General features: G+C 34.8%; 1 protein-coding gene across 1 annotated transcript in view; it reads left to right on the forward strand.

Annotated features, from left to right (window-relative positions):
• gabra6b (gamma-aminobutyric acid type A receptor subunit alpha6b) overlaps positions 1-13,216 on the forward strand; it is a gene marked incomplete at its 5' end in the record, with an annotated part of 31,890 nt that overhangs the window by 840 nt on the left and 17,834 nt on the right. The window contains 5 exons of the mRNA XM_079248091.1: positions 888-1,108; positions 2,812-2,894; positions 3,277-3,420; positions 3,660-3,812; positions 10,584-10,870. Coding sequence (XP_079104217.1) covers positions 888-1,108; positions 2,812-2,894; positions 3,277-3,420; positions 3,660-3,812; positions 10,584-10,870 — 888 coding nt within the window. The remainder of the gene's footprint in view (positions 1-887; positions 1,109-2,811; positions 2,895-3,276; positions 3,421-3,659; positions 3,813-10,583; positions 10,871-13,216) is intronic.

Consider the following 13,216-nt stretch of genomic DNA (forward strand, 5'->3'; position numbering starts at 1 on the left):
CATTTTCTGTCATCCACATGCAAATGTTGTCTAAAAGAAGGTATTGTATGGAGATGAAATGTACAGTTTGTGCAGTAAGTCTAAGCATATAGTCTTAACTCATGGTTTGCTCAGCCTTCATTATTCCAGCATTTGGGCAGGATGTCATTAGTACAGCTTAGGATTTTAATCTGGTTGACAATCCCCCTGCCAGAGCGGCAGAGAGAGATGTAGCTGATGTTGGGATGGGATAGGCTGGCCACTCCTGCCATGGGATAGGCTGAGTGATGTATGTCTTTTGTGCTCTTTGCTCTGATACTGTTTGACAACCTCTAAAACCTCAGATATTCCGATTGGAGTTGTGTTGATAAGACTGTAAACAACTCTTTAGGGGGACAAGTGCAGTTTAATAAAGATCAGGATTAAATAGTTCTTGGCTTTAGATTGACTTTATACAGCAACTGTATTCATTTTTTGTGCTCTTTATTTGTTGCTTAGTCAATCAAAATGAGAATTTTCATATTTATATATAAAGACACATATATGCAATTAAAGATAATGCAAGCTTCTAACATGGAAGAAACTATGTGTTATACCAGGGGCTGTTTATAAATACTCAAACTTTTTAGTTTTATGAGCACTAGAACCAATTGTAAAAGAGAAAAACAAAGAAGAAAAATGACAAAAAAAACAAACAAAAGAACAAAAAAAACAAAAAACAAAACTGATCCCGTTGCCAATACTCTATCATGCTGGTTCTATCCAAACAGGGCTCATAAAACCATCTGCCACTCTCTCTAGGGGTACTAGATAATAATGGCATGAGACAGTAGATGCTGGAGAAGCACCATCAGCAGTAGGATTGATAGTAAAAGCAGAAAATAACACACTCTAACCCTCCCTTCCAGGAATACACCATGGACGTGTTCTTTCGTCAAACTTGGATTGACGAACGGTTAAAATTTGAGGGTCCAATAGAGATCCTGCGGCTCAACAACCTGATGGTCAGCAAGATCTGGACGCCTGACACCTTTTTCCGGAATGGCAAGAGGTCGATCTCTCACAACATGACCACCCCCAACAAGCTGTTTCGCATCATGCAGAACGGAACTATCCTCTACACCATGAGGTAACAGTGCTGGACACTGAAAACCAAATCCAGCCAAGACCGGAATAGAGCACAGACCTGGAAAGCAAACTGAATAAACAGACATCCAAAAATATAAACAGATATGAAAAGAAATTACGAATGTCTTTCCAACAACAAGATATGTGCCATCTGATGCTGAAATCAGGCCTTGAAAGCAATGCAAACAAACACAACTACAGCTTTGTTCCAAAAGCAGGTGCATATCATAAAAAATACCACAATGTCATTGAATAGTTCAAAAATAATTAGATTTTCTCATTGGATCGACTTTACTTTGAAAGATTAAGATCAACTTTAAAAGCTTTGTGTAATCCAGTCACAAATCAAACTGTGATATATTACAAAGCCATTAGGTATTAACGTCTACTGATCTGGATAGGCCATCTAACTTCACACAGATACCTTAAAGAGGATCAAGTTAAAGAAGTTAAGGAAAACTAATTGTTTAAAAGACAAAGAAATAAAAAAAAAAGAGAATATCTGGGGAGAAAATCTTCATGTTTATTTCTTGCTGAAATAATTAAGTCTTTTGACTCCAAATGTGATGATTGGTGGAAAAAAGGTAAATGACTTCAGGTGTTATTTATTTTTATGCAGAAACAATTAAACGAATGGTGGACAGAAACTTCTGTTATTACATGCTATTATATGGTAAATTTATGGAAACACTTCCATGGTGCACTTAAATGAGTAATAAATTATTAAATAATTTGGTGAATCCATCATCTCCATTCTTTCTGTGTTCCCGAGAAATTTTTTCAGAGTTCTGACCTACTTAGCAGCAGTGTATGTTTGTTTTCATCATCCATCCAGCTTTTAATTTTCATATATATATATATATATATATATATATATATACATATATATATATATATATATATACATATATATATATATATATATATATACATATATATATATATATATATATATATACATATATATATATATATATATATATATATATATATATATATATATATATATATATATATATACACATATATATATATATATATATATATATATATATATATATATATATATATATATATATATATATATATATATATGTATATGAAAATTAAAAGCTGGATGGATGATGAAAACAAACATATATGTATATATATATATACATATATATATATATATATATATATATATATATATATATATATATATATATATATATATTTTTTTTTTTTTTTTTTTTAAGTGAATCTTTATGGAACTGCATTATTGGAAATAGTCATCTAGTGATTACAAAACTTTCAAGGACGTTTGTTTTAGCTCCCAGTGTTTGACCAATCTTCTGTTGTTATTAGTGTTTTGAAGCTGTAGTGAATGCACTTTTTAGTGACAGATTTCAGAAAACCTTAGGGATCCCCTGAAGAATTATACCAGTCATAAAAGTACTGACTCTGAAGCTGTCTTTTCATGTTTCCAGAAACATACGATGACTAGATTAATTAGTCATGCAATGTGATGTTAAAAAGGTTGTGATCATTTCATTCATTTCGATCAGATCAGGATGCCTTAAATGAATATATATTTTCTCTCAGTGTCAGCCAATCTGCGACATGATGCCGTCTTGAACTATCCTGCTTAAAACAGCAGCCGTTACTTAGCTAGTGTGTGAAATATAAATCAAACACTTATTAAACTCTTCTCCATTCTGACAGATTAACTATAAATGCAGAGTGCCCAATGCGCCTGATGAACTTCCCAATGGATGGTCATGCCTGCCCACTCAAGTTTGGGAGTTGTGAGTCTGTTTCTTTGTGAAGCCATACTGGTTTGACAGATGGTGTCACTCTTAAAAGATCACTCTGTCCCAGAGTAACTGACTATCTGACAAGATATATTTAGATGTTTCGGTTTGATATGTTGCTTACTTTACACTTGGGAAATTAAAATAAACATGCTCCTCATTCAGCAGGGTGGGTTATTTATTTCTATGCCTATTTGTTTATTTATATTTCCCATTTATTTATTTATTTTTTTAATCTGAAGGACATGATAAAAGTTTTAAAGTTGTAAATCCCAGAAGGAAGGAAACAGTTTTCTTTTTTTTTTTAAAATTATATTTCTAGAGCAAAACAAACAAACAAAAACAACTCACAAAGTTCTTCATTCATCTTGTTTAGATGCTTATCCAATCAGTGAGATAGTGTACACATGGAAGAAGGGACCTCTGTCTTCTGTTGAAGTGCCACAGGAATCATCCAGCTTGCTGCAGTATGACCTCATTGGTCAGACGGTGTCAAGTGAGAGGCTTAAGTCCAATACAGGTGGGCAGAACCTTCTTATTTTAACATGTCATTGAGCATGCTGGAATTCCAGTCCTATCTTCTATTGATGTTTTCTTACTACAGTGAATGAAAGCTTCATTAATATACAATAAATAATTCATATACAAGTAACCCAAACTGTGTAGGCTATGTTACACTTTGTAAAGATAAATGATGATTATACAAAGCGTTTCTAAATCTATATATCTTCAACTTTAACTTGATGTTTGTTCATACAGGTGAATACGTCATCATGACTGTCCACTTCCACCTTCAAAGGAAAATGGGTTTCTTCTTGATTCAGACTTACATTCCTTGCATAATGACTGTCATCCTGGCTCAAGTTTCGTTTTGGATTAATAAAGAATCAGTTCCAGCTCGGACTGTATTTGGTAAGTTGTCTATACGACAGTTTTACTCATACAGAATGTATTTAACATGAATGTGATTTTCAAACTTGATTGTGAAGTAATAAGTAATTCAGAGTTAACGTGCCAGTTTTGACTTGGAAATAATTATTTGGAAGTTTCAAGACAGATCTTGTGTCATTTGCCAAAGATGGCAGCCATATGGTCTTACACATAACTGAGGCTTTTTTCTAATGAAATTTGTTTCCCCCACTGTAATTTAGCATGACTTTAATAGCTTTGAATTGGAATATGATACAGGACTAATGGAAATTATGAGTCAATTCTGTGATGCAAAGGAAGTCAATCAATTTAAAAGCTGTGCATTTGCATCATCCATTGTGGCTGAACTTCTTATATGTTTTTTATCAGCGATGGAACCATTGATTTCAATCAATCTCATCTATCTAAAATCAATTTTAATTTCTTCAAGTGATCAAAAACAGAATTATTTTCTTTCACATGTATTGATCCACCAGGCTATATCATCTGAGCCAAGAGACAAGTAGTATAAGGCTTGATAGTTGCTTCTGTGATAGATCAATGCCAAACCCATGGTTCAGGATACTTAGCTTATAGTACATATCCATCGATAACTATTTTGTGACTAGAGATATAAAAAAAAAGTCTGAATTGTCAATTGTGGAGTAAGTTTTAAAATATGTGTAGCATTAGCTTCACCAGCAGTGTTTGCAGTGTATTAATCTTAGCTTTGTATTGAAAACAATTATAAAAATACCAGATGAAAAATGAGGCAAGTGTTGTTGGTAATCCTCAACTTTTTAACAAGTGGACTCTGCATCAAATCCATCCCTTTTGATCCCCTGAATGGGACTGCCACTCTGGTTCTTCGAGTTTGTGCATAACTCTTGGAGATCCAGAAAGTGCTAGCGGCGTATTGCTAGATCTAAAATGGTGCCACATTTCTTTTGTACTCTTTACAATATTTATCCAGTTTATCTTGTTCTCTCTCTTTTTTTTAAATCTACAATTTAACTAAAAGTAAAATCTGACATTAATGGAAGATTTGTTTATGTGATGTAGAAACAACTGTTAGCTAGCTAACTGCAAGTGGAAGGCTAATGTGTCATATTGGGTCTGTTAATAACATTTAAATGTTCAGGATGAAGTTTTTTTCTTACCTTATACATTCAGTTTAGCTGAATAAGATAGTCAATGAAAAGCTGTTCAATTGTCCAACTTCACTGTTTAGTAAAACACAATTATCATAGCAAGTCACTGGACATAACTCATGTTCTATGGATACATACAAAACTCTTAATTGTTGAAAAACAGTCACTCTTTCCAAACTTTCTACACCACATTATGGGTCAAATTTTTTGAGAAAGGATGCGAGCAACCATTGATCTGACTGAGTCTGTACTAACTAGCAAAACCAGCAAAAATCTATACAGTAATTACACAGGCAAAATACCAGTTAAGATGATAATAATACCTTTCTGTTGCAACGGACACTTTTTGTCTGTTAACACACTATACAAGGCTAAATGTCCTCAATTGATTATTTAAAGGGAACTAACATGTCTTGCTTCTGTGTAAAATGCACTGATGTGAAAACCAGTTGTGAAGTGGTATCACACTGATAAAACACAATAAATCAGTCTCCATTGTAACATGTAGCTTACTTTGGTGGGGCAGAAGAGGCAAGCCATGTACATTAATTGTTAACCTAGCAGAGAACTATAAATCAAACTTAACTTTACAAACCTTGAGGAATCACATATATTGCCATCTTGTGCACTCTGATTTAAATACACAGATATTCCTCTACAAGAGAGCAAAGACAGACAGTCATCAGAGTCTGTTCTAACCCCTCTTTATCTTCTTTATCCCTCCTCCACTGTGGTGGTGCTGAATTAATTGGGAATAAATGTCCTTTTTGAAATTGGTCATGCTAGGGCCGAGAGGGGGAGGATGTTTACTTGGCTCTCTTCCGAGCACTCACAGGTTCCGCTTGCTCGCATTACATTACGCTACAGTTGCCACCAAGCTTTAGCCTCAGGAGCAGAGAGGGTGAGAGACACTGAACAAAGACAGAGATACACTGAGAGGAATGTCAGGGACAAATAGGGACAAAGCTGAAAAAAAAAAAAAGGTGGAAAAACGTGTGAAAATATCGCCTTCATATTTAAATAAATTTCCCCCTTGATGCAGTTGAATAAAGCAATGCTGCTGACTTTTGTAGGTTATGTTTCCGTTGTCTGCTCTTGTCTTTAGAAGTAAGTCCCCAATCCAAATCTAAACACTCTTCTCAAGGGGAACATTAGAATTAGCATTTTAGTCAAGGCCCCATGTGGAAATCACATCTGTCTCAACTTATTAACCTCAGTCCTCCTGCTGTTTTCATTTTACTATGTATGAGGTTTACAATTAACTGAGTATTCTTAATTTCAACTGTACACTTGGACACATGGAGTACATGAAGAGAGGTTAACCACAAAAAATCTACATATCCATTATTGCTCTTATGAGCTCCGAACGCTTTAACTAGTATGTGTTTGTGTAAAATGGCCAAAAAGTGTTGCCTAGGCTTGTTTCATTAGAAGAGAAGAGAAGAGAAGAGAAGAGAAGAGAAGAGAAGAGAAGAGAAGAGAAGAGAAGAGAGTACATTAAATCATACTATGCAGTGCGCTGGCTTGTCAACAACCTCTAAGAGCATAGAGTCCCCTGAGCACAGGTCTTACAGACTTAATTGAGTGTGGCCTAATTTGTACCTTACTTTTTTCGCTATAAAAGCACATAAATGCCCTGAGCATTTTATTTCTGTTCTGTCTTTATACTTCATCCCCCTCCCTCCTACACTCTTCTCTTCTCATTCTCTTGCCTCTCCCTCCTACCCTGACAGGCTTTCTTTGCATGTCCCTCCTTTTTTTTTTGCAATCATTTAACTGTGCCTGTGATTGAGGCAGTCAGTGTTGGTTGACTGTTGGAGGAGGCCATATTTGAGAGTGGTAAACTTTCCCCATCAAAGTGCAGTGCAAATGCTGTTGAGACAATATTAGGTGCATTTAAACATTTTGACAACTCCCAACTTGGCTTATAAAAACAACTACAATGCACTGTCTTCAATGACTTTACTGATGACCTAAGTGATGTAGGCAACAACTTTGTTGTTTTAAACTAAAGTGGTTCATTGTTGTTGTGTTTTAACTTTCTCAACCTGGGCAAGACTGAGAACCATCTTTTCACCTGACAATTCAGAAACATTTTAGCATGGAAACATACAGCACATAATCATGACCATCAAATTTTCAATTAAGTGGACCTAGCATTATTATTTGGACATGTTTATTTATTCATCTAGGGTATGTTAGATTAATTATGCTCCAAAGATAACCCCTCCTAAAAAAATAATTTAAGTGTCTTCTGATTAGACTGTTCTGAAGACTTGAATAAAGGATATGTATATGGATCATTGTGGCCAAAACCAGTCTGGAAAGTCTGTTTAATTTATACTCTTGTTTCAAAAGCTTAAACTGCATATAAAATTACTGGTTTGAGTGTCTGTTAGGTTGCTGCTGCTGTATGTTTGGCTATTAGCTCTGTTTTTAAAATAGCTTAAGTGTGTGAACTGTTTCAGTCTGGTTTTACACTCCTTCACAGCACTGAAACTGTTATTTTAAAAGTTTTTAATGATCTTTTACTGAGTATTTATTCTGGTAACTGTGCTATTTTAATTCTTACAATTATTTTACAGTGCCTGGAGCATTGTGTTGGACTAAAAGGCACAGCCCTGAAATGGTTTCAATCTCATCTAAAAGACAGATCATTCACTTTCCAAATAGACCAGTTTTCCTCCTCAATGACCCTATTGACCTGCTGGGTACCCCAAGGGTCAGTTTTGGGTGCACTTCTGTTTTCTCTTTATATGATACCCCTGGGGTAAATTCTCAGGAAGCATGATATTGCTTTCCATTGCTTTGCTGATGATCTACAGGTGTACCCGCTATTGAAAAATCCTTCCAGTTATTCTCTTAAGGGCTGCTAAATTGCATTATACACATTAAAACATGGATGGACTTTAATTTACTACGATTAAATGAAAATAAAACAGTTTGGTCCGTTTTGGTCGTCCTGGTATTGTTAAAGTCCTTGGCAATTACCTTGGGCTCCTTGCACCTTACAAAAGATCCCATGCCAAGAATCTTGGCGTAATTATAGATGGTACCTTTAAGATGGACAAGCAGGTCGGCATGGTGGTCAAGTCTAACTTTTTCCAGCTAACACTTATCAGTAAGTTTATTTAAGCAAAAGAGACCTCGAAAGAGTCATACATGCCTTGGTCTCCTCCCACTTAGACTACTGCAACTCCCTGTTTTTCGGAATCGAACAGCGCCAGCAGCTCATTCAGAATGCAGCAGTCTGGCTTCTCAATGGTACAAAGAAACATGAGCACATAACTCCAGTGTTCTCTTTACTCCACTGGCTTCTAGTCAAGTACCAGTTTGATTTTAAGATTCTTTTACTTGTTTTTAAGTGTATAAATGGGCTGGCCCCAGAGTATCTGTCTGAGCTTATTGAAGTACATTGGCCCTCTAGAGCCCTTTGATCTACCAGTCGGATGGTCATAAATGTTTCACATTCAAACTTGAGAACAAGAGGAGACAGAGCCTTCGCAGTTATGGCTCCCACACTGTGGAATGCGGTGCCTTTAACTATCCAGTCTGCCGATAGTTTGTTAAATTTTAAATCTAGTATGAAAACACATTTGTTTGCTTTAGCCTTTGGCTGATCACGGTCACAGAATTGGACCTTTTATGTGTGTTTTTGTTTTATCCCTGTATTTTAGATTTTTTTAATGTTTTTATTGTTTTTATGTTTTTTTTTTTACTTTATTTTTATTACTTATGTAAAGCACTTTGGTTGCTGTGGTTGTTTAAATTTGCTAGATAAATAAAATTGACATTGACATTTACCTTAGGATGGCGTCTTGCTAGGTGGGCAGTTAGTCGTGTTACGGCAGTAACATTAGTACACGTTGTAAACTTTGCGTTACAAAGTTTACAACAGCTTTCGGCATGTCCATCCAGCTATGATTTTCCCTTCAAAGCAAAAAATCAAAAATGTGTCCACAGTTTCAACTTCAAATATGATCGTGGAGGATTTATTCCTACGCATTTTTGCACGCTGTCTGCCATTCTCCATCTTTTGTTTAAGTGCTTTCCAAAACTGATATGACGCCATGATACTAGACAGTCAATAAAAAAAAAAAAAAAAGTGGTAACTTTTTCTCCATCTGGCATTTAAATATATAAATAATTAAAATTAAAAACAAAAAAAAAAAAAAAAAAAAAAAAATGACGAAAAATCTTTTAAAAATTGTAAATTAAACAAATCCAGATTTTTATATTAATTGATTTTTTTTTATCCCACCCCTTTTGGTACACATGCACATTAGCTGTTCAACATTATGGAGAACATACACTTCCAGATCCTTGCTGTCTATTTCCATTCACCAGTGTTTCTGGTGCACATATGGAAGGTTTGGGGGAAAAAATGAGGCAATAATCATCTCCTGCAAAGAACTAGAAAGGTAGTGATGTGTACACATTCCCACAATATTACCTGAAGCTGTTAAAGATTGTTGTTTGTACACATGTTATGTGCACACAGGTTTGGTAAACACAAACCATGGCTGCTTGTGTAAACTGGTTGTAAACAGCTGTAGGAGTAATCCATGGCTACTTTTGACTGGCCAGTGAACAATTGTGTAAAAATAATGAACAATGTGAACAATAGCCCCTTTAGGCTTTTACTCTGTGCACTTTAGACATTTGATACAGTTTTTCTCACTGTTTTAGATACTTTGGGAATTTTAAATGATGGAACAGCTTCAACTTTTAGCTTTAGTCTTCCCACAAAGACAACATAGTAATAAACTCTTTTCATAATATAGCTATTCATAGAGTAGACTGAACATATCCAAACAGTTTTGCAGGTGATTTTGGCTAAAAGGAACAAACTGGATTTACTGCATAGGCATCCAGTGCAGAAAAAAAAAAACATTCAAGTACTACAAAATCTCACCCTTCTGGAAAAAAAATACAACATTATGTAAAATGCTTGCTGTAGCTGGGATACACTGCATACAGAGTTTGGTGGTAAAAAAAAAAAAAAAAATCTAGGAAGGACATTATGTATGCGTCTTGTAGTTTTCACACGTCACTCTTAAAGTTAGATTTTGGCAAAGAGTTGTAAAAGCCATGGCATGCATATGCTGCTGCCATGCTCCAAAGATACTTTTTTGAAAATATAATTGCATAATATTACTATTCACTGGTATTTTCCGACTGTCTTCATGTAGGCTCATCAGACCTGCCAGCTTGGTCCGACCCATAGTGGTGACAAAGCAACCATTGTAGTAAAAAAAAAAAAAAGAAAAAGAAAAGAAGTCCACTTTCCAGCTGTCCAAACTATAAGTTAGGCTTAAAAAATTTGATTCCTTGAACCCAATGATAATAAAACAAGGAAATCATTTTAATTGTTTTGTATTTCTCTGAAAAAAACATCCTGATTTGTGGGAGATTTTCATGTTTACAGAAATTATGACTCATAGATTAGGGGATAAAAAAATAAATAAATAAAAAAGCAGCTAACATTATCCAGTCCAACAACTATTGCCTTTTTGGATAAAAAGCTTTAAAATGAACAGAGTAAGAATACAAACAAAATCTCTGTAAAGATGTGTCACTGGGATCTGGGTATTTTTAACTTTTGCCTCCTCTTTGTTTTCAGGTATCACAACTGTATTGACCATGACAACCCTCAGCATCAGTGCTCGCCACTCCCTCCCAAAAGTCTCTTATGCCACAGCTATGGATTGGTTCATAGCTGTTTGCTTTGCCTTCGTCTTCTCTGCCCTCATTGAGTTTGCGGCTGTCAACTACTTCTCGACCCTTCAGGCCAACAGGGAGCTGCGGAAGGCAGCGGCCATGAAGGCAGCAGCTCAAGAGGCAGCAGCTGCAGCTGCAGCTGCAGCACCAACCGCTGCTGCTGCAGGGAATGATGCCGAGCTCACCTCCGTAAGTTTTGCTCACTGTTTCACACTTGAGTTTACATGTGTCCACATATGGTCTTCCCTCATCATAAACTAATGAAAACATATAACTAGATAAGGATAGTTGGGAAGGCCCGTTGTTGACATAAGAGACAAAAGAGAATTTTATTTCCTGTATAGTATGGACACATGGTGGACATACAGGAATGGATAGTTTAGTGTTAGTAACAGCTTTGAATATTAGAATTTACTTCATCCTGGCAAATGAAAGAAGAAGGACAGTTATGAACTGAAACAAAAGTATCTGGTTAATGCTAATGCTAACTCTAAGCTAAGAGTTTTGCTGTAATTGTTTCTAAAAGACCCTGCATGTGGTTCACAGAATGCCTAATAAGTGACAATGACTATAACCACATATTCTGGTTTTACTTAAGTAAGGCTAAAAGAATTTGTGTAGTAGCTTTTTATGTGACTTCGCTGATTGAGTTTGGCAGTTTACCAGTATGTTAACCAATTAAACAATGAAAACTGGTGACAAGGAATTATAAAGAAAAAGAACAAAATAAACAATTATATTAAAAAATGTATTTATGCTGCCCTGTGATGGACTGGCGAGCTGTCCAGGCCGTACCCTGCCCAAGACTGCTGGGATGGCTCCACCTTCCCCGTGACCCTGAATTGGATTAAGCGGTTTGGAAAATGAATGAATGAATGCACGTATTTATGCCAAATTGTCTGGGTTGTTGATTACATGACGTATTTGACATATTTCCTGATGAACATTGATGTTTTATTTGTTTTTGTTTTTTTTTATTTACTGGTGTGGACTTTTTGTGTCTCATTAACTGGGCAGAGGAGTTTTTTTTTTCCTTTTTTTTTTTAGTTTATCTTTTTTTTATGCTCTTACTTTTCATTTTCTTAAATCATGAAAGAGTTTATCAACTCCTGGAATAGGTTTTTTAAAAAATGGCAGCTTCTTCAAGGCAATTTTTACTTTTTTTTAATTATTTATAAATCACAACAATAGTTGGGATATAATTTTAGACACCTTGATGATGGCTGTAATGATTTTTCCCCACTATGACATCAGTTCAGTCTAGTGTACTCTCTTCTTGTGATTGCCAGCATTTTGACTTTTAGTGATGATTGTTCTGGTTATATGTGTGTGTTTTGTTTGTGTGTTTTCACATTTTTTCTCCACTCTGCCTATTACTAAAAGTGACATTGGTCTTGACTTTTAGAAGGTCTTCCAGTTGTTGCAGTTGGTGTGTGGTGAGGGACCTGACCAGTTCTTTAGTGGGTCTATATCCACTCCACACTGAGTATCCAGGATAGGGCTTGTGTAAAATGGTGTTTTGGGGATAATAGGTTGTTTTCCTGATTCAGCACTCTGTAAATCTTATAACAGTGTGACTGTTTAATGAGGCCATCTTTGCTAAACCAGCCTGTTTGCAGTTTTAAATGGCATGGTCCTGTATGGGTTAGCTTTTTTTTTTTGTTTTTTACATGACTTATCAATGATTGAGCACTTTGTTTGGAAATTATTGGAGCTGATCTTGAAGTTACTTCACATCAGTGAAACAAATAGGGGTAATGTTGATCACAGTATCTGTTGGTTCTTGATATATTTTACCAATTTTTAAACACAGCTACAAAGTTCTGTTACTAATGAGAAAGATCTAATGTTTTTTTAATGGCTTTTTCTTTTTTTGTGATATCTTTTTTTTTAAATTAAATTTGCTACACACTCCAGCCAATATTCATCCAGTGTTACAATCAGATTTATTAGAAATAAAAAACAATAACCCAGTAACAATGGGTTATTGGTTATCTTTTTGCCCCACAATGTTTTGCCATGGATTAACCCTTTAAGGCCCAACTCATTAAAAAGGATTAAAAAAAAAAAAAAAAAAAAAAAAATATATATATATATATATATATATATATATTTTTTTTTTTTTTTTTTTTTTTTTTTTTTTTTTTCAATAAGGTCTTCATTAATCCCTTTAACAATATGTATCACAACATCTATCAATTTTTTGGGGGGTATTTACCATTTATTACCTTGTGATACGCCAAAATTATTATAGTCTCACCTTTCACTTTCTGGTATTGATTAGGAGGCAGAAGATCACTTTTAAATTGTATTGAATAGGATTTTGAGCAAAGTAGTTTCCATAAAGTGATCCCAAACGTCTCAGAAACTGTATGTTTCTTACATAATAAGTTGGGCTTCATTGTGGAGACATTTTCTTGTTTTATTTATTTTGTTAATTTTTTATTGTTAATTTTACAAAAACATATTTCATGATTTTTGGAACAAATCAAAAGAAAATCAAAACAGTAAAAAAAACACAAAACATTGCAGTAA

Source organism: Telmatherina bonti (genome assembly GCF_933228915.1).
Source record: "Telmatherina bonti genome assembly, chromosome: 10".
In the NCBI taxonomy this organism is placed as follows: domain Eukaryota; kingdom Metazoa; phylum Chordata; class Actinopteri; order Atheriniformes; family Telmatherinidae; genus Telmatherina; species Telmatherina bonti.